Here is a 22432-nt window from a genome sequence, read left to right as displayed (position 1 = left end):
GTACAATCTACCGAAATTACCTTGAGATCACTTGTTTTCTGTTAACTTGCGTTTGTGATAGATAAACTGCTACAACCTATCTTACATGTCTGTGTTAACATTCCCCCTGGGTGGCTTTGTGTATCCATTCATTTATTGTATTTTTCTGTTAGTTTTCATGTTCTTATTATTTAAGAAAACAAAACAAAAGCAACAAAAGGTGATGTGGAGCAATGAGTTGTTGCTTACAGACAGTTAACAATGGTGCCCCTATTAGGAAAGAAGTATTCCACTTCTGAATGGATGAACAAATAGATAAATTTAATATACAGTAAACTGCATACAATGCTTCCCTTACTCACAAGGGGTCGCCACAGCGGGTAGCTACTTTGCATATTTGAGTTGCCGGAGTTTAACGCCGGATGCCCTTCCTGACGCAACTCCCAAGAGAGTTGTGTCTCCTCACGGAATCGAAACAGCGTTCCCTTGTTAGGCAAATGTGTAATAAGCCAAAGATGTTTTACTGCCTCATGAATATACAGTACTACTGTGAAATACAGCTACTATCCACCTTTGGGCTCTCTAACAGTCTGTCTCAGTTCTATAATGTTCTTGTATTTCCTCATCATCGATAACCAAGTCCTTTCATTTAAAATACATATTACATTTATAAAGTCCCCCCCCCCCCTACTCACATCTTATGCCAGAAATGTCAAAAGTGAAATTATTAAAAGTAACTTCGATAAAAATATGAACGTGATCGCAGGTCCAGTGTTCTTTAATGATGTTCCAGTGTCTCCGCCTCTGGATGTACATGGGTCAGGGAGAGTTTACAGCAAATTCAACAGGCAGGGCGGAACTGCTGTTTGCACTGAGGAGCACAGACAGCCTGGCACATACACACGTCTAAACGGCTGCGGTTAGTCTGCCAGTGTGAGAGGTTAAATCCCGAGGTTTTTTTCCCCCAACGATAAGGCGGACATTATCGCGGCTTGTTTAATGCGGTTCTGGAGGTGTTTGAACTTCCCTCACATTTCCCCCGACGCATTTCCACGAAGGGAGGCGGCAGCGGATCGCTCGGCAGCCATCTTTGGACCTGTCTGGGAGTGGGATCTCTGGCACCCCAGTTACTTGAAGGGTGGGGATTTTAACCTGTAACAATTCACAAATGTGCGCGTTATAATCGACTGACAGCGTGAAGAACCACAAGGATTTGGCGCACGAAGTTGCCTCACTGGCGATGAAACTGAGGGGATACTTTTCAAATCCCAAACTGTTTTGAATTAGCGACATTCTCCACAGCGCTGAAGCCTGGCCTGTCAAAAGAGGGTGAGTTTCAGCTAACTGGCTAAGCTAACTTAGCAAACATAACAAACGTTAGCCAGCTAATTTAGCTTTTTCTGATAAGCGAGTTCTTACAGGTCGCTTAATTCCACATTATCCATGTTTATGTTCAGCTGTTCACGTCGTAAACACGACGCCAATTATGCTTGGGCTGTTTCGCCATATGACACGTAACTTGGCTAACGTTAAGTTTGGTGTGTGTAGATGACATCACACTCCCAAGCTGCTGTCTTTTTATATTTCCGTCTTTTTGATGTGATTTTTTTTTAACACGACGCTTAAAACCGCTGTGGGAAAGTGTTAACTTTTAATGAATCCCAACCAAATAATCTGTGAAATTCCGGTTGTTTTGAAACTCTAGGAGGAGGAGACAGGTAAAAACGCAGCAGGTAATGCTGCGCTGCTGTTTGCCTCACCAATCTTAGTTTGGGCAAACGTTGGATATTTTAAAGGTTTTCAGATCTATCGCCCTCATTCCTCTTGGGTAACTGGTGCCTAGTTACCAACTAACTTAATATACTTGAAGGCATAAAGATACACTGGCTACAATGTTACAGTGCCGTTTCTGTTTGTTTTTGGGTGAAACAGACGTAAACCCTGTGCTATGTTGTGCCATAGATTGGCGTGCCAAACGGAGGTGTCTTAAATGACCTCCATTACGCTTACATTTGTTTAATGGATTCTTCAAAGTAATGAAAACTACCTGTATTTTTTTAAGTTACTTCTAGGACATGGAAAGAAAAAATGTTTTACTTTATTAAATTGCGGCGCACTTAAGAAGGCGTGCCATTGCTGCAATACCAAGATAGACAGATAATCACTAGTGAAAATGCTCAGCAAGGCCCATTCCTACCTCCCTATAGCTGCACGAACAGGAAATGCTGAGAAATGCAGCGCAGTGAGGGCATACATTGAGAATTCCAGCCCTCCAGTTCTGTTGTCCTGTCCTGCTGCATTCTTGTGCATGCATTTGTGCAAGTTGGAACACCAGGGTATTTATATTGTTGTTGATCTTGTTGTTTGTGTTTGTTGTTTTCTTCTTTTGTTTAATGAAAGTATCAGTTATCATCATTCTCTTTTGTGCTCACATGTTCACAAGTTGAAAATGCTATCATGAGATATGACAACAAAGCTCATTCATGAGAAACAATGTAGTGAAGAACAATGGCAATAAAGAGCCACAGTCCCACATGGTAATGGGGCTTTATTTCAGAGCTGTGGCTACAACTGTGTAGTATAGTGAGTTGTTCAGTGTTGTTGTGAGACAAAAGATGTCTGCTTGGAACTGGGGGCTGTTTCTCCCAGGCTGGGAAAGAAGTCTTGTGACTCTAGCGTCAGCCTTGCATCTGTTTGCAACTGATCATCTGAGCCGAATGGACTCAGTAAACTTTTCTCGGTGATCTTTTACAGTCTACATTAGTATTAGTGAAGCTGTTTCAAAGTAATAATGGAAATTAACGTATTGAGCGTGGTGTTGCGGGCTTAGTAATAATCTTTTATTAATTTCTGTATTTTTAAAAGGCAGAGACATCATGATAACCTGAAATTTAGTAGTTGATATCAATATCAGTAGAATTGCACGAGTCTCAATACCCAATTTGATGTACTTGGACATAAAATACCTTTAATCGCACAAAAGTCATTTTAAATCACTGTCATGGTGGTTTAAAACATTTAAAATGTTAACATTTTATTGATAGTTAGCCACTGCAAACATTTAGGTGCATGAGTGATTTCACAATGGCAGTGCCAGGTGTCTCCAAAAAGAAAAGGTTAGTGTATTTCAGGATAATAACACAAAGTAGTTCCACACGCTACTCATACTGCCTTTTATATCAATGAGTAGAGCCTGCGCTATAGTGGCCGCTATAGTCGTAGCCATCTTCCATGTGTAGTTTTTCCTGGGCTCATGGGCATCCTACTCCTCCTCCTTCATCATGTAAAGATAGACTGGAACACTTGTAGGCGTTTTTGCCCCCATCACTTCCAGAAGAGTCAATACATACTCTGCCAGTGACTTTTGGCTGCTCCATTATTTCCTAAGGGTCGCCACAGCAGATGGATCGGTATGTTTGTTTTGGCACAGATTTTACACTACATTCCCTTCCTGACACAACCTCTCCATTTATCTTTGCTTGGCACTAGGCTTATACTAGCTTGTGACTCCTTAAACTAAGTTTAGTGTCTCCACTCAGTCTCAAACCGGGTATCTATTGCGTATAAGGTGAATGTGTTACTACACGATGGAGCAGTTATTGTGATGTACTGAAAAAAACGAACTAACAAAATGACTGTTGTTGGGGTTTTTTTTCATAATTTTGGTATTGGCTTTGCTGACAATGAAGAGCTAACCATGTTAACCCCCATAACCCCAGTGAAATTATATTGAGCTTTTGATATATTATGTTAATCCACACACGCTACTGTGATTATTTTTTGGTTATTTTGATCTATTTATTTGTTTGTTTGTTTAATTTGTTTACATTCACGAGAAGGCGGCACACTTGACTGCTTCCAGTAAGACACCACTTATGAAAAGGCACGCTGCTTTTCAGATGTCATTTTCCCACATGGTGTGAATCACAAACAAGTAATTTATTTTAATTCTAATGAGTGTTTCTGTTGTGGATATTCCAAAGTCAGGGCAAAGGAAAACTAAGCCGTTACTGTGGTATGACACCACTTTGAATAAGTGGTTTCAAACAATACTTTTAATAAACCTTTGAATAAACTTTTTTTTTTTGCTGAACAAACCCTTTGATCACTTTTAGGAAGATGCATGTACGCTGTTTGCTGCGTTTGAGAATGTTTTCCATGTACCTGCAGGTTTAACCAGTCATCCCGTCACTGGAATACTGAGTTTTCCTTCAGTCATTAACACTGTGAAGGTGCTCAATTTCTCTTCCACGTTCAGGCTGGAGATGGGCAGCTCTCAGGCACGTCTTTGTATCCTCCTCACATCTTTTTGTGTACACACCAGTCACTGAAGGTGTGAGGCCAGTTTTGTTGGCCTGATTTCATTGCTGTGGTTACTATGGAAACAGGAGACTTATCTCTTGCTACCTCAGGATTTCTGACATCATGGTTAAGTTCATGCTTTGTTTAGCCTTCTCATGCCCACATTATTAGGCATGTCTGTTGCTCATCCGAACAACTAAGAGCTTTCTCACTTATATAGCCTTCTAATATGATATAATCAGTGTTAAGAAGTATTATTAGTAATTCAGCATTTAAGTGAATCTTACTTCATAACATCCAGCTTTCCTTTTCTTGTAGTGTGCTGTGCTTCACAGTCCATACAGTGTTGCTGTAGCTTTCTAATTTAGAATAGCAATGCATGTGTACATCTCTGCTAGTGTGTTTACTCTTGTTTTTTTTCTTGTACTTTCAGTTCTGAACACATATGAAACCACTGTCCTGCAGATGAGTCATCAGTGGGGGCTTTCACGTCGCTGTCGCAGACCCAGATAGTTCCTGGCGGCAGCGGCATTGCCCCCAACCCCTAATTATGCCCAATAACAGTCGGGCGGGGAACCTCAAAGACCCCGAAATTGCTGAACTCTTCTTCAAGGAGGACCCAGAAAAGCTCTTTACGGATCTTCATGAAATTGGACATGGCAGCTTTGGTGCTGTATATTTTGTGAGTATTTAACAACACATGCATACAGACATACCCACAAATCAATTAGATGCGTGTAATGGATTTAGAAGGTTTTAATACAGATATTACGCCTAAACTTTGCTTATGTTAGTCAGCTTAGAGAGAACTGATTACCATAATGTTGTTCCCATGTTGCCCCAACATGTCTGCTTGTAGCTGTTGTGCATGTGACTTAATACCGATTAGCTCAGGTATCATGATATCACAATGGGGCTTTTTAATGTTGATTCAAAGCACATAGATATAATTTAATCTTTACAGTTTCATAATGCAAAGTTAATTAAGCTATATGGAAGTAGGACCTTTATTGCCTTATTTATCTCGCCGTAGCTTAAATCACAAAAATCTTGACAATCAGTTTTATGTAATGTGTTTTTTATTCAGGCACGGGACGTGCAGACAAATGATGTGGTGGCCATCAAGAAGATGTCATATAGTGGGAAGCAATCCAGTGAGGTATGATGACCTCAAATGTTCTATATTAGGTTAATAAACTGTTTATTCATGAATAAACTTGTTCTTGCTGTAACAGTCCTTTTGTTGTTTTACTGTTGTCCCAGAAATGGCAAGACATAATCAAAGAAGTGAAATTCCTGCAACGAATACAACACCCAAACACCATAGAGTACAAAGGATGCTACCTACGAGAGCACACTGCATGGGTGAGGTTCTACAACATTGTGTTAATGATGATGATCTTGATGTAAGACTAATATTTATTAATTATTTAAGGGCCAAATATAAATTCACACAAAGCACTTCTGATTTCCTTACAGCTGGTAATGGAGTATTGCCTTGGCTCTGCTTCCGATTTGTTAGAAGGTGAGTGGAAAACCTTGGAAGAAATTACATTCCTGTATTTGCCATTTTTATCCCCATCACCTTTTTTCTTGATTTACATCACTTATTATACATCTTCTTCAGTTCACAAGAAACCTCTGCAGGAAGTTGAAATAGCTGCAATTACACATGGTGCTCTTCAAGGTTTGGCTTATCTTCACTCCCAAACTATGATTCACCGGTGAGTGTTTCAAGTTTTTTTTAGGAGCATGCTGTGCACAGATTGCTTTAGCCCTCATGCACTGTGTCTTCTACGTCTTGCTATAACCATTTCCTCTCATGTGTTTGACAGAGATATCAAGGCAGGAAACATCTTGCTGACAGAGCCAGGGCAGGTAAAACTAGCAGATTTTGGCTCTGCTTCCATCGCCTGTCCTGCGAACTCCTTCGTTGGGACTCCATATTGGTAAAATTCAAAACATCTTACTATAATAATTTATCTATATATGTCTGTATATACCCTGTCTCCTTCTTAACAGATGGGCAATCTGTTTACAAGAACATTGTCACATATTAAACATAATTAACATCTATATGTGAAAAAACCTTCTAAATCCCCATTCTTTTCACTAAATATGGAAAGAAATGCTGCCAGACTAATGTTATTGCTACTTTCACACTGCGAGCAGCCAAGTTACCAGTGACCAATCATGGCCAGCGACATTTTCACAGCGTCATGGATAAAGTGCATTGCCTGAACAGAGTTGAGGCCAACTCAATTTTTACTTGTTGAGATTCAGATCCGTCACGTAGCGACAGCTGTCAGGTGCCCATTTGCAGCTTCACATCCCTGCCTTCCACTGGAATATGAAGTTAGCATTGTGAATGTGATGCCTTCTTTGTTTTTTGTTATTTTTTTCAGGATGGCCCCAGAAGTAATTTTAGCCATGGATGAAGGTGAATATGATGGAAAGGTGGATATTTGGTCTATGGGTATAACCTGCATTGAATTAGGTATGTCCTAGCTCCTTTGCTGTTGCATTGTTAGAATTCACACATCTGCTTTTATACTTCAGTTAACTGCTCACAGTCAGCAGCAGTGTTTCTCACACCATTAGGTTCATTCAATTACTGATGTGGCTTTTTCTTCTTTCATCCTCACTTTCCTTGTATGCATTTCTTAATGTAACCTGTTTCTTGGTTCATAGCTGAGAGGAAGCCGCCACTCTTTAACATGAATGCAATGAGTGCCTTATACCATATAGCACAGAATGACAGCCCCACACTGCAGTCGAGTGAATGGTGAGTTTAGAATTGGATCCATATTTTGTTTTTCAAATTGAATAATGTCTATTTATTATTTATGTTGTTCTTCTACATTCTAAACTTTGTTCATATATGATCTCCCAACTGTAGGACGGATTATTTCCGAAACTTTGTAGATTCTTGCCTTCAGAAATTACCCCAGGATAGGCCAAACTCTGAGGAGCTTCTAAAGGTAATCAACCAAAAATGATTGTGACCGATTTGTTATTGTGATGAATCCTTATAGACAAATTCATGAATTTAACGCAAAATGGCTTTTCTGTTGCTCGTCCAGCATGCATTTGTCCAGCGTGAGCGACCTGAATCGGTTTTAATAGACTTGATAAGCCGGACAAAGGATGCAGTACGGGAGCTAGACAATCTGCAGTATCGCAAGATGAAGAAGATCTTGTTTCAGGAAGTCCACAATGGCCCAACAACACAAGATGAAGAGGAGGTCTGTTTGAAATTGTGTTAACCCCTCCTTGCTTGCCTCTCTGCCTTTCATAGTATTGTGTCCTCTGACACAAGATGTGTTGTAATCTTGTTACTTTCTACTTTCTTTTACTTTTAGGAGCCAGAACCAAGTGTGAGTAGGACCGGTACAGTGAACAGTGTAGGGAGCAACCAATCCATCCCCAGTATGTCAATCAGTGCCAGTTCGCAGAGCAGCTCTGTTAATAGTTTAACAGATGCAGGCGATGACAAAAGTGAGGCAGACATCGAAGGGGACCACACAGTAATGTCCAACAGCTCTGTCATACATGTCAAACAAGTAAGACATCTTTCTTTCACTTTTCATTGAGTAAAGTGTTATTAGTATTATTCTCACTGGAGTATTGTTTAGATTGGTTCTAAATAGCCTGCAATGTCTGTATTGTTGTGCACCTTTTAGGGAGAAGAGACGTGTAACCAAGATTTACAGACTCACAACCAGCCAACTGAGCAGCAGTCCCCTCCTCCACACACGCCACGGCCAAGAAGAAACCGTGAACACTTTGCCACAATACGCACAGCTTCAGTGGTAATGATGCTGTCATTTCATTTGTACATCATTGCTAACGAACTGTTTAATATCTCAGATAACCATGCATATACCTGCTGGGTGTTTCTGTGATTGTAAAAAGGCAAAAATATTTTCACCCAGTGTCCTCGTGATTATTAGAAGCGTTTACCTTAAGGCAAGCAATATATTTTTTCATGTAATCATCAGAAGTGTTTTGAACAAGCTTGCAATTAAATCTATTCACAATACTTGTGTGCCTTATAAACTTCATGTCTAAAGATAAGTATTTTGTCTTGTGTTTGCTAGCTCACTCGCCAGATTAAGGAGCATGAGCAAGATTCTGAGTTAAGAGAGCAGATATTAGGCTACAAGCGCATGAGGCGACAGCATCAAAAACAGCTGATGGCTCTGGAAAACAAGCTGAAGACTGAAATGGATGAGAACAGACTCCGTCTGGACAAGGAACTGGAGAATCAGAGGAATAGCTTCGCCCAAGAGATGGAGAAACTGATCAAGAAACACCAAGCGTCAATGGAGAAAGATGTATGCTTTCAGCTTCTAAGTGTTCATTAAGTGTGTTGTCAGTGTTATCATTCACTCACTGTTATTGTGCATAGAAAAAACTGATTATATTTGTTTCTTTATCAGGCAAAAACCTTTAGCAATGATGAAAAGAAGTTCCAGCAACACATCCAGAGTCAACAGAAAAAAGAGCTCAACAGCTTTCTTGAAAACCAGAAACGGGAATACAAACTTCGCAAGGAGCAACTTAAAGAGGCAGGCAGATTGGTGTTACAGACACAGAAATACATACAGATTTCTTTTTTCTTTTTAAACTAGCAGTTAGTAAACATTAATCAGTATAAATTAAGTGCTGGTAGTGACCTTCAGTCTGTTATTACTTTAGGAATTGAATGAAAACCAGTCAACTCCCAAGAAAGAAAAGCAGGAGTGGTTGTCCAAACAGAAGGAGAACTTCCAAAACTATCAAGCAGAAGAAGAGGCCAATTTACAGCGCAGACAGAGGCAGTATCTGGAGCTAGAGTGCCGCAGGTTCAAAAGGAGGATTTTGACTACTCGCCACAGAATCGAAAAGGATCTATTGCGAGAGGTCTGTACCTTTCTCTACCACTATACTGTTGAACAGTATGTTACAAATATTAAGTAATCCACAAACTAAAAATGGTCTGTTGTTCTGGAAGTAATCTTATCTTGTAAATGTTATTTATCTCCATTTGGACATCATTAGGAGCTAAGTAAGCGTCAAACCCAGAAGGACTTGGAACATGCTATGCTTCTCCGGCACCACGAGTCCATGCAAGAGTTGGAGTTCCGCCAGCTAAACAACATCCAAAAGACGAGGGCTGAGCTGACCCGACTACAGCACCAGACGGAGCTTACCAATCAGCAGGAGTACAACAAGCGAAGGGAGAGAGAACTTAGACGCAAACATGCTATGGAGGTTCGCCAGCAACCCAAAAGTCTCAAGGTCAGGAGAAGTTTCTGAACATGGGTGTATATTAAATATTCAGACGCTGATTTTAGTAAAAGTGCTTGTCTAGGCACTATTTGAATTATACTTCATCATGCTTGGGTCAGGACTAGCTGGAAAAAAAGATGCACAGATTTAGGAATAAAATGTCAGCCTCAGAATTAGGAGTGCCCAGCTTTATACCGCTTGATATTTTACTGTTTTAATGAAAAAAAAACAGCAACAAACTGAATAGACCGTAACCCAGAATTACTTTAATGTAATGCTTTGTTTTCTGGTTGTACTTCCTCACTTCTAAGCATGCTAGCTATTATCTGTAGATAATAGTTGGGAAGTATAGTGCATATAGTATTTACTCCTTTCTCTACAATCTAGTCCAAAGAGCTACAGATCAAGAAGCAGTTCCAGGACACTTGCAAGATCCAAACTAGGCAGTATAAAGCACTGAGGAACCATCTGCTGGAGACGACACCAAAGTCGGAGCACAAAGCTGTCCTTAAACGGCTGAAGCAAGAGCAGCACCGCAAACTTGCCATTTTGGCCGAGCAGTATGACCACTCTATCAATGAAATGCTTTCTACTCAGGCGGTGAGTCTGGTAAAACTGTAAGACTGTTAGTCTCTTACCTGTAATGGATATGGCCACATCAGTAATAGTTGAGTATATGTTTTACTGCTTGGACCCTGAATGTGATCTTCTCGCTGGTCTTAGCTTCGTCTGGATGAGACTCAGGAGGCTCAGTACCAAGCCCTACGAATGCAGCTACAGCAAGAGCTGGAGCTTCTCAACGCCTACCAGAGCAAGATCAAGATGCAGACAGATGCCCAGCATGAGCGTGAAAAGAAAGATCTGGAGCAGAGGGTGTCACTCCGAAGGGCCCTGCTGGAAACAAAGGTTCTCCGCCATAAATTATGTTCATGTTAAGATTTACATTTATATTTTCTTAAGCTATTGAGTCTCAGAGTTTGGATGTAAAGGGGCAAAATGCTCCTACCTTCAGTTAATCCAGTTTGTTTTACATGCAATGTGGGTGAAGTGCTGATGGGATTTACATGAGGTCAGTGGCCTTCTCATCGTTATAATGATAAAGAGTTAATTCGTCCTGCCATACGAGCTGCAACATGATTAAAATGAGAGAAAGCAATAATGTCCACTGTGTACATGTTTACTATTTACCTTTAAGCAGGTTAAAAAAGGGGGGGAAACTATGGCATAGTAGAGAGCGTCCTGGGATTTTAAGAGTCCTGAACATTACTTTAGTTGCCATGTTTGTAAGCCATAACAATATTGCGAACAGTTTAATATGAATTTCATTTTTTTCCCTCCTTTTCTGCTATAGATTGAGGAAGAAATGCAGTCCTTGCAGAATGAATGCTCAGCGCGAATCCAGAGCGTGCTGGAACGCCAAGCCAGAGAAGTTGAGGCTTTTGACTCTGAGAGTATGCGCCTAGGCTTTAGCAACATGGTGCTATCAAACATCTCTCCAGAGGCCATGGGCAATAACTTTCCCGGGGCTCAAGTAAGTTGGTGTCAACATCAGCAGCAGCACCCATCTGGAAGCTCTCAAGGTGCACACTGGGGCAGCAGCAGCTCAGGTGCAGGGTTCAGTCACCAAGGCAGTTACCATCGATATCACTCCAGTCCAGGAGGGGCATCTATGCAACATGGCTGGGGACAGGGCATACAGGGAGGAGGGGATTCGACACCATGGGGCCACCCATCAGCTGGAGTTCTGGGCGCACGCACTAGTGGTATTCAGAACAGCCCCCAGGGGATGGGAAGGACACCCTCGGGAGGGCACAGTGAGCAGGGAATGAGCAGGAGCACCAGTGTGACCTCTCAAATATCTAACGGGTCCCACCTCTCCTACACATAGATCCCTCATCAGCCATGGAATCAAGAATCCAAGTGCGGGGAATCTAAAAACACATCAAGGCAGAGCTCTATTGCTCCGTCTTTCTCAGACACTACCCCACCATTTACCATTTCTCCCATGTACAGATGTGGATGTGTGATGAAATAAATGTTGCTCAGGTCAAAAGGGCTGGAAAAAGCACAGCCCGCCCTCACGGCAGTTTATCGGCACACATACAGATCCTTAAAATTTATGTTGCATAAGCAGTTTGAGTGTCAATATGTTACTTTCATTTGTGTTTAGTTACAGTTCTCTCCTAAGGAGGATTTAAAAGAATAAAATAAAGAAACAAAAAAAAACATAAGTTTGTGCTACTCACAGCCATTGCTCTCATTTTGCACATGAAACACTGTTAAAAGCCTTTGACATGTGTTAATTTTGTCCTTTTTTTTAAATGTATCAAACAATCACAGAACTGATTTTATTCAGGACCTCCCTTCTTCACTCTCCCCATTCGTATTCAGTAATACACTGGGCAATTGTTTGATGGTGGTTACGAACGCAGCAGAGTGAGTGAAGATGCTTGTGATGCCAGCCTGCTGTAATGGTCGTCATGATGACTTCGATTCCTCTTATCTTAGTTAGTTTTCTTTCCTCTACCAAAACGAAACATTACAGATTCAGAGCCAAATAATCTAGTCTTAACTGTTTCACACATGCTACAACTATCCTACAGTGCCTTTTTAACCTATGATAACTGAAATTAGTCTCAGATCTTTATAGTTTAAATTTCCTTCTTCCATTTCTTATCAGTGTTAGCTTCTTTTGTTTAGCCTATTTTAGCAGGTTTTCAGACATTTTCCTCAGATTCTCATATTCAGTACAGTTTAAGTCCTATGTATGTCGAGAAACAGAACATTGCTGGTGCATATCTGCAACCAGTTCTCATGCCTTCACATGGTACTTGAGGGGGAAACCCTTGCGTTACAGAGAATGTCACTGTACATGTTCTCAGAAGGAATTGTGACTTATTGGCCTTCATAAAGAATCCTAATAGACATCTGTTTATTTTTATTAGTGCCTTTTAAAACTGCTGCCTTGTTCAAAGCACTTTATACAACTAAATGTGTGTGAGATTTAATAGTTGACTTCTTTTTGCAAAACACCTGGTGAGTGATCATTGGTACGCATATTGTTAAGTTTAGGAGGCAGACTTAGATGTGCTGTGATCCATTTTCTTTTTTTCTTTAGAGCAATTTCCCAAGTACAGAGTACAACTACACCCAATACAATTGTAACTAAGGAGATTGCCAGTCAGTGAAGCTATGGCTGTTGTTGCTCTCAGTTGTGTTTATGTTAAATTCAGAGTGAAGAGAATATGTGAGGATGGTGCTTTTTTTTTGTGTGTGTGCGCGTATGTTTTGGCTAGAGTTTCTATGAACTGAAGCGAGTAAACTGGAGAGTTTATTATGGCAGGCAGGAAGTTAGAGTTAATTGTCATGACCATAACAGCAGGCTTGGCACAACTAAATATGAAAACACTGGGCCCAAGTAAGCAACACTAATAATTTAAAAGGTGCTAAGTTAATAATGTTACACCAAGTCATTGAACCCCAAAACTTGGGTGACTGAATTGAGCACATGCTTGCATTTTGACGTTGTAGCATGTAAAACTTAGTCAGTGCACAGTTTAAAAAAAAACAAAAAAAAAACACAAGCCAAGTGCGAAATACATGTGGCAAAAACACTTCCTTTCCTCCTCTGAATTATATTCATGTCTGCATTCTTTCTCTCTCTTCAGTTTGTAGTTAATGAACTATCGCTGGAGAAGTATGTTCCCATTTTACCTTTTAACAGCCTCTCCATTCAAGTGAGACTTGGCATTTTGACACTGAGAATATAAAACACTTTAAAGATAATTCTCTGGAGTTGGCAAAAGTGACTGCTCCTCCTCACAAAGCTGGAATTTATGTGTGTGTATGCGTGTGTATGGGGTTTTTTTTTTTTTTTTTTTTAATTACAGGAATTTTAAATGTAAACCCACATTTTAAGAAAATGATTTCTAAAAACTGACAGACTACAGTGACATGTGTAAACCTTTCACGCTCAGAGTTTAGGTGTTAAGTTGTGTGGACATATCTCAATGTTACGCTTGGTTTGTGTACACTGACAAATTGCCTTTACTATCATCTTTAAATACCACTCGTTTAGTCACCATCTCTGAGTATTACCACTGCGGAGTTAGTTCTCTGTCGCTGCACACATTCGACCATTTGTCTCCATTCCACTCTGATTCAGAGCCGCCCTTTCTGGCTGGCTCTTTCTGAATGTTGTTTGTTGCTCTATTCCTATCATATTTGAGGACACACAAAAATGCTGGGATATTTTTCTTTCTAGGTGGGATTTTAACTTTCATTATGTATATATTCTGCCTAGAAAGTATGCATTGTATCAAGTTACATATGGTTTGAACCCGAAACTTTTTTTTTTCTGTTATGCCAACTGATTAGTTCCAGCTACTGTAACAAAACAGGTTGTAGTCATCATTTTTTTTCTTTTGAGTTATTCATGTTGTAAAGAAGATGAGAATGTATTTATCTTTATTGGATTGTTACTATATTCATAGGCCACGGCCAAGAGTTTGAATGTTAGGTCGATCAGACCTCACATAGATGCCAACTTTGTTTATGCGGACACATTTTGTTCACTTTTGTGTCATAGTTTTGTGTGAGGGAACCTGGATTTTGTTATCAGTCGAAAGACTTCTCCACCAGCCTGGATTAGATTTTGTTTTGTTTTATTTGTTTGACTTTAACTTTCAGATATTTCTCCTACTGACTGAAAGCATGTAGGATACTGAATGAGAATCAGCGACAGAAAATAGCGATCCTTTTTATGGTCCAACACTGTGCCATACCTTAGTTGCCAAGCCCAGATACCACTGCATTTGTTTCATCTCCATGGTTGTAACCTATCATTGGGCTGACCACATGTAATGTATGAAACAAAACAACAAGGTTCTGGTGTAGTGGCCAAAGTAAAAAGGCTTGAAAAGATGATGGGGTGACAGGCAAATTCTGAAAAAGATATTGCATTTCTTTGAAGATGTCAGTATTGTTTGCCACATTACCACTACAACTTATAACCTATAATAAAATGTATAGATGGTGGAACTTGTTATTGAATGTCAGAGAGATTATGAAGATACTACATAAGATATGGTAAAGTACAAAAAGTGGATTTAAATTGTGTACAAATATTGAGCAGAATTTAAAAAAATAGGATCAAATTTACTATATTGTTTGTATTGTATTTACTATTGTGTGGGCAGAGGGATATTGAACAGAAATCAGCTGTAATAAAGTAATTTTAGTATGGCTTACTTTGTGGTTGTGTTTTTTTTTTTTTTAATGTATTTTGCTTCAATGATCACATTAAACACATTTATTTAAAAAAAAAAAAGGCATGATTAAGTGGAAATGAATAAGGCTGAGTCCATGAACAGAAACTGTTTAAAAGTACCCAGGTTGGAACCCTATTGACTGTCTTAATTGAACCAAAGATTCAACAAGGTGCTGGAAACATTCCTCAGAGATTTTGGTCTTGATAGCATCACAATGTTGCCTCTGATTTGTCGACTACACACATCCGTATTGCAAGTCTCCTGTTCCGTCACATTGCAAAGGTGCCCTGATCGTGTTTGGCTGGAGGTCGTATGAGTACAGTAATCCCTTTGTCATGGTCATTGATCTAGATTTTTGATATGGAACATTATCTTGCTAGCAGAAGCTATTAGAAAATGGATTCACTTGCTATAAAGAGATGGACATGGTCACCAATAATACTCATTGTTCCAAAGTGTGACAAGAAAACGTTTCTGACATCATTACACAACCTGCACCAACATATGATACAAGGCAGGATGGATACACAATGTCATGTTGTTTGTACCAAATTTTGTCCCTCACTGAATATGAACTCTTTCCTAGACCGTTCTTTGTGAACCCTAGACATGGTTGTGTGGCAGGAGACCATCAATTTCTGAAACAGACCAGCCTGTCTGCCACCTCACAGTGTTCAAAATCACCTTCCTTTCTTGTTCTGATCCTCAGTTTGACCTTTAGGCAAGCTTGACCAAGTTAACACGTCTGAGTAGTTACTGTGTGATTGGTTGATTAGAAATTTACCTTGAGCAGTTGAACAGGTGTAACTAATAAAGTGGCTGGTCAGTTGTTGTTTTTGTTTTTATTTTTAATCTATTGTTAAATTAATTGGCAAAACCTTTAAATTTAATTAAAGTACATTTTAAATTGGTAGAAGAAAATAATTTCGGGAATATTTTATGATTCTGTTTTATGTATGAAAAATATAAACCGAAAATTACAGTACAGCAGAATATGTCGTCGTCCCCCCCCCCCAATTAACAAAACATTGTTTCTACATATAGAAGCTACTGGTATTGATAATTTTATAATTGAATTACATTATCCAGAATAGAATATGTATTGTGAGAAAGATACGTAGTTTAATTTGGAGGCCTGACAGGACCTATCAGTAGTGATGGCCCGCTTGAAGCTGACGCTCCGGAGCGTGTGTCGAAAAAAACAACACACTGGTTCAGAAGCACTGTGTCGAGGCTTGCTTCGTTTGGCAAAAGTCACGTGACCAGTGACGTCCGAAGCTTCATTACGCACGTAACTGCTTCGGTACCTGATTCAAACAGATATAAGGAAGTGAATCATCCACGGGATTCGTGGAGTGTGTTGATGGTGACAGATAGCGACGAGGTGATCATTCCACTGACAGATATGGAGCCAGCGAGGAAGAGAGGACGTTCTGGCGTGTGGGAATATTTTGAGTTGATTTTGCTCAATTCATTTTATCTGCCGAAGTGAAAAACTTGAAATGTCCAAAATCATGTTTTCATAATGTAAATATCATTACAGCATATGACTTTAGGAACACTTCCATGTGAATTAAAGCTGATGAAGACTACAAAAATGTATTTGACACTATACGTACATGACATTGCTACACAGTTTAGAAAATCATTTTGTTTATTGTTTTTAGGTGATAGTCTGCAGGACCCAGGAATACCTGCATATCTACCAACTTGCAGTGTAGTTCCTGCACTCCACAGCCTCTTCTGTTCCATGCAAGTGGATTTTCTCCAGGGCAGGAGAAACTATTTCTAAGAAAAGAAACAGACTCAGCCAGCGCACAGTAACACTAATCCTCTTGTTAACTGTAAATAACAAAAGGGCTACCTTACATTGATCATGTTTTTACTTTGCAAGTTCTTGATTAGGGATGGGTTTTGATTATCGCTTTTCTGATTACAATCCATGCTAAATTGAATAAAGTGATATTGATTCATTAAAATCCCGTGTCGATTTGTAAATTAACGTTATTATGCCTGAAACGCCAGCATCTCAGGTTAAACCTCACAACATGTCGTCAAACACCATGCAGCTAAAACAGTAACTGCGAGCAGGTTTACGGATTCTGCATACAAACGTGAACACAGAGCGCGGACCCGACGCGTCAGAGTCAGATTTTGATGTGTCGTCAGGTCCGCGCTGTGTTTGCCTCTTTTTTTTTCGCTGGCTTCTGCAGCTGCAGGTTTCATAACTCTCTGTTTACATCTCTAATTAAGTCTCACATGTGTCAGCTTTCTTTTAATAGATACGAAATTATGGATATATACTGTTAAATGATCAGACTTGTAATATTTCTGACTGAGGCAAAACTTTCCAGATTCCAATCAAATTGAATCGGATCCTGTATCGAATCAAAATGATTCTACAAATCAGTGACGATGCAGCCCTACTCAGCTTCCTAAGCATTTTCCCTTTCCAGTTCACAATCAATCCCACCCCTAGGTCAAAAATATGTATAGGACAATTGGCCTAATCTAATATTTTGTATGAACCTGTCCAGCTGTCCAGTGATTAAACGACAAGTAGATGGAGGCAGGACTTCACAGCAGGGGCATACTCCATAATGTGCTGTGCATTATCATATGTATATTATATATATTGCTCACTTATTGTATTTACCAACATCAAGGAGTTATGAGCAAAGAAAGGCCACCATAGTGCATGTTTAAATAGGGAAAGTTTATTGATCAAAATGTATTACGCAAATACGCATTACATTTTTTTCAGCCCCCCAATCGAGAAAACAAAACCAATTACATGTTCAAAGCAACGGAACGGTGGCCCAATATCAGCGAGAACTCCACTCTTGAGTGAGCAGTGATAATTGAGCAGTCCGTTTTATTTTGCAGATTCAAGCTGCTCTTCAAAATTTTCACCACCAGATGTCACCGGAGAGGACTGTGTTGAAAAGCTTCGAGTAATGAACCGTTTTTCAATACAAGCTTCAGTGCTTCGGAAAGCTTCATTTGGCCATCACTACCTATCAGCGTCCGCGGACCACGGCTTAAATGAACCGATGTTGTAATTGGTTCTGAAAGCGGAACTGCGCTTGACGCGTAATGTGACGAGCATTGTAAACAAAACTATGGTAAATGTTTCCTTAGCCTAGAGAAGAAGGAATGCTGTCTCAGGAGTCTTTTCCTTGAGTAAGGTAAGAGGCCTAAAACACGAATCCCCCTATTTAGATACCGCTTTCTTGTTAACAGTATGGGTGTGTGCGGCAAATGAAACGTTAGCTAAAAGCCAGTGGCTCTAGTTTTTTCATCTCTTGTAGCTAACATAACTCGATTTCTGCACCGAAACTCGCGTAAACAGCTCATTACTCTAACGTTATCGTTAAGGTAAAAGTCAAATCCAATGGTTAGCTCAAGCACCCATGCACTCTCAATGCTCGAAAGTGTCTAGGTAGATGGCTAGTGGGACTGTTTATAGCTTGACATTAGATGCCACGCTAGCTAGCTACTCTCACTGTCTGTGTCACGCTGAACGATAATCGTGGACATTAAATAAAATATGACTCTGCACAGGTTTTGTGCGGTCAATGTCGATGAGTTTGGCAAAACTAGCTTTCATTTCATTGTTCATAATTAATGATTTTTTTTAAACGTATCTTTTCTAAAAGATGAAAGATTAGCGGCACCAGGTATTTAACATCAGTTAATGAGTTTCTGTTCTTGTTGTCAATGACTCTCAAACATTGACTCAAATCTTTTCCACAACCAATTAATTAAACGTGAAACATGCACGGAAATTAAATGTATAGGGCAAAACACACAGGCTATACAATATTAATGAACCTGAAGGTCAATATTATTATTATTTTCTGGACCCCCGTGGCCTCCCTCTTCCCCCTGGCAAGACTGTGCTGGTAATGAAATAAATAAAATAAAGGTGAGCACGAAGTAGGAAGACTCCTTAGAATGAGTTGAAAAAAATAAATTGTCCTTTATTCCTGCATATACATTTTTTACTTTTGTGTGTGTCATTTGTATTGTCTCACTTTGTATGTTCCTCAACTTTATCTGTTTTTGGTGTGCCACCCCAAATATTTTAGTGGCCCACATTTGGCCACCCTTATGAAAAAATTGTGGAGGTGCCCCTGCTTCAGTAATGTTGAGGCCTAAGCTCTGGAAAGGCCAATCATGACTCTGTGTTTTTGTTTTGTTCCCCCCCCCCCCCCCCCCCCCCAATGCATTCACAGAAACTGGTTGAAAAGCAACCAGTTTCCAGAGGAAAAAGTTGAAAGACCTTCAAATTGTATTGTTTAGCATTTTCCATAGAATCAACTACAGAAATGGAAGTAAATTGTGTATTTAGTTGCTACTAATAACAAAGTGCCTAAAGATACAGTTTAAAATCACTTCTTTGCCAAGGTGTCACTTGTGCGTCGATAAAACACTAATTAATCCTGTAACTTGGGTGCTTGAATTATTTCTTGGTCAGCCTTAAGTGGTTAACAGAGAAACATTCCTATGAAAATGGTCAGGTACAATGACCGAATTTAAAAACTCGTGAAAAAGCAGCCACTGTCCAAACGAAAACACGGAAAGACCTTCAGAAAGGCTGAGGAACTACTGCTCAAGACAACTTTAAAAAGTTACCAAAAAGCCTGAGTACAAAATCTAATACCTTGAGGAGAGGCTCAAGACTTTTGGACTGCATGTTGTATGTGCTACAGACATAATTTGATTGTTATTTGGCAACAACATGGTGCCCACTACCTTCATAAAACTGAAGACATCACTTATTTATGACGCATGTGTCGTCCTCACAGAGCTCCAGGATGTTGTGTGAAATCCTGCTCACATCGCTATGGCTCCTGTTTGTTATCTTCTGGCTGGAGTTGATAAGCCTGTGGTTGTTCCTGTCCATGTTCTTCCAAGACCGTGCATTTTACCACTGGGGGGATGGGTAAGAGATTGTTCTATGGTGTCTTTTTTTTTTTTTTTTTTTATATTTTTATTTCTTGAGTGATTAAGTTGTATCTACATATCTCACAATATCCGAATTAAATGTAGTCATTCTTCATCTAAGTACCTGATTTATTCTACTGCTTTTCCCATTGAATTGGTTTAAGGCTGCGCCATCCTCTTGTCGCCTTATTAGCTAGGATCCATAGACAACTTCTGCTATTAATTTATTTAAAAAGTTGTCTCTGACAATGAGAGCTTCGTGTCAAGAGCAACTAACCTATCAGGACTACGTTGAATGCATTGCTTTGGAACAAACACTTGTTCAGAAATTCCTCAGTTTTCTATGCAAATAAAATACAGTTTCTTCTGCTGCATATGTTTTGATTCAACACACACCAATAACAGATCAATCTGGGAACAGTTAGATGTGTGCAAGATGGCACAGTTGTGCTGAGCAAATTCAATGCTCTTTCAAATTTGAGTTTTTCAAGGGCAGTTAAGTATGTGTCAGTGTGTTGTTACTAAGTCAGATTGATTTGTACTGTCACCCATAATTATAAACAAGTTTGACTTCACATGACTCATGTTTTGCTCACTGAAATGTCTTTGAACTAACTTGGACAAAGTTTGTGGAAAAAAGAGAGACTGTAGACTCACAAGGATTGAAAGTAAAGATGTCACAATTTTAAACTATGGCTGTAATTTGATCTTAACCCTCAAGCCCTGTTTTGAACTCCTTACCTGTCTGAGCTCCTCTCTGCCTATGCTCCAGGAAAAACCACGAGGTCTAGCTCAAAACTAATGCTGTCCATCCCACGGACTAACCTCAAATCCCGTGGTGATAGACCCTTCTCTGTGGCAGGTCCCAGACTTTGGAATAGTCTCCCCTTAAATATTAGATCAGCACAAACACTTGAGCAATTTAAATCTTTACTAAAGACACATTTCTATGCCCTGGCTTTTAACACACTATGACCCAAGCATTTTGGTCTTATTTGAATTAGTTTAGCTATTGTTTTAATTCTTTTACTGTCCTATTATTGTTTTTTTTTATTGTTATTATTGTATTACATTGTTGCTTTTTAATACCATTTTTATATTGTTAAGCACTTTGTGCAGCATCGGCTGTTTGAAATTTGCTATATAAATAAATTTGACCTTGACCTTGAACTAGTAGATGGGAAAAATATTTTAAAGCCATTCGCTTGTCATTGCAGGATGTTTGCAGATGATCCTGGACAGATGATCTACATGTTAAGCCGGTATGAATTATGTCTTGATTCAGTGTGTTGTGGGTTTTTGTTTGTTTGTGTGGTGTTTTTTAAAATATGAGCTGTTTGTTTATACCTGTATGCAAATCTGATCTCTTGTCCCTTTCCACAGCGCTGATGCCCAGACAGAGACGCAAACCTGAGATGGAGAAAAGAAAAGAAAACAAGAAGTCCACTAAAGACTCTGAATGGAGAGCTGTTGAAGTAATGTGACTGAAGAATATAAAAAAAGGCAGGAGCCTTTTTTTTTTTTTTTTTTTTTTTTTTTGTCCTGCCTGGCGCACCCTTGTGCACAGTCCACTTTCAATAACAGATGGTAGAGAGGTACAGCATGAGTGAAGGGCCAAGCTGAGATGCAGAGGGGTGTGTGCAACATTTATGATTTTTACTCTCAAATTTTGGTGAAACAGAATGAATGTAAAGGAACTGTTGATTCAGAAGAGACTATGCTTTTTTTTTTTTTTTTTTGGGTCTACCATTTCATTTGAAACTTTTTTTTTTTTTTTTTTTTTTTTCTTTTTAAATGTTGAGTGTTTTGATCATGTGATTCTATGCAACTACATTTGTTGCTTTTTACAGCTTATATTCATGGTTTCAGAAAGCTGATGACTGTAAATCTGTTACCAGATTATTATTATTATTATTATTTTTTTTTTATATTATCTTTTTTCTTTTTATTATTTGTTCCAGTCAATTATCAGGTGTTTGTATGTTTGATGCTACAGCTTTTAACAATGAGCTACTTTTGAATGTTGGATTTGATGGAACACATGTGATGAGTGTAGAATAGGTAATTAATAATTTGATCAAATATTTTTATACACTTAACACTAAGCGTTTCACCTACAGTACATAAAGCATTATTTGAGCTTGAAGGAGGTATCTAGTATTACAAATTTCAGCCTTTATCTGATTTTGATCAACTGTATTACCACTCTTATAAAATAAATCTTATACCAGGTCAGAAGATGGCAAGGGAAATGTATTCATTTGTAAAAGGGGATCAAGAAATGTATCGGGGGAATGGTAGCAAGTGTATAAAGCAACTTTTTTTTTTTTTTTTTTTTTTTTAAATATATAGATATATCCAGTACATAAAAGGAAAAGTCCACTTTTCAAACATATTAGTCTCAGCTAGCCTGTGAGATTATTTGTCTGCCAGCCATTTTTGTGTTATCTTTAGGTGTCTGTTGATTAAATGGTTTCCCCTGAAACAGCATATTTGGGTTTTCTTCGTTTCAATAAATTTTTCTCCCAGAGAGCCAAATGTTGTCACTTTTAAACTGGTCTTAAACAATAGTTCTACAAGCTTTCTGAAGAGCTTTTTTGAGGGTATTTCAATTTTATTGGAAAATGTATTTCTTTAGTCAAATATATGGAAAAAAT

The 22432-nt window shown here is 39.1% G+C and overlaps 1 protein-coding gene and 1 long non-coding RNA gene across 3 annotated transcripts; both read left to right on the top strand.

The window, feature by feature from the left end:
- Positions 1-819: 819 nt before the first annotated feature.
- Positions 820-14804, top strand: taok1a (TAO kinase 1a). 2 transcript variants are annotated; one of them, XM_076873294.1, is made up of 21 exons: positions 820-1308; positions 4150-4259; positions 4715-4963; positions 5369-5440; positions 5545-5646; positions 5761-5806; positions 5909-6005; positions 6117-6230; positions 6687-6778; positions 6973-7066; positions 7181-7262; positions 7365-7526; positions 7644-7844; positions 7965-8093; positions 8382-8618; positions 8724-8852; positions 8983-9186; positions 9325-9564; positions 9943-10155; positions 10279-10461; positions 10907-14804. In XM_076873294.1, exons 3-21 carry the CDS (start codon positions 4832-4834, stop codon positions 11441-11443), a joined length of 3066 nt encoding a protein of 1021 aa, XP_076729409.1. In that variant the 5' UTR covers positions 820-1308; positions 4150-4259; positions 4715-4831; the 3' UTR covers positions 11444-14804. The 2 variants fall into 2 exon arrangements, with proteins under 2 accessions (XP_076729409.1, XP_004558213.1); XM_004558156.5 differs by lacking the exon at positions 4150-4259.
- A 2995-nt stretch (positions 14805-17799) lies between these two features.
- Positions 17800-22265, top strand: LOC106675052 (uncharacterized). Its single transcript, XR_001341730.3, has 4 exons — positions 17800-18013; positions 19637-19773; positions 20993-21037; positions 21159-22265. It is a non-coding gene; the product is annotated as an uncharacterized LOC106675052 (long non-coding RNA).
- The last annotated feature ends 167 nt before the right edge of the window (positions 22266-22432 follow it).

Source organism: Maylandia zebra, linkage group LG14, assembly GCF_041146795.1.
Source record: "Maylandia zebra isolate NMK-2024a linkage group LG14, Mzebra_GT3a, whole genome shotgun sequence".
NCBI lineage: Eukaryota > Metazoa > Chordata > Actinopteri > Cichliformes > Cichlidae > Maylandia > Maylandia zebra.
The sequence above is the reverse complement of the archived record's forward strand: the minus strand, read 5'-3'. Positions and strand labels throughout refer to the sequence as shown.

Coding starts and splice junctions, on each gene's coding strand:
- taok1a (XM_004558156.5), top strand. CDS start 4,832: ATGCCCAATAACAGTCGGGCGGGGAACCTCAAAGACCCCGAAATTGCT. Junction 7,067..7,180: donor ACACTGCAGTCGAGTGAATG/GTGAGTTTAGAA, acceptor TCCCAACTGTAG/GACGGATTATTTCCGAAACT. Junction 10,462..10,906: donor GGGCCCTGCTGGAAACAAAG/GTTCTCCGCCAT, acceptor TTTCTGCTATAG/ATTGAGGAAGAAATGCAGTC.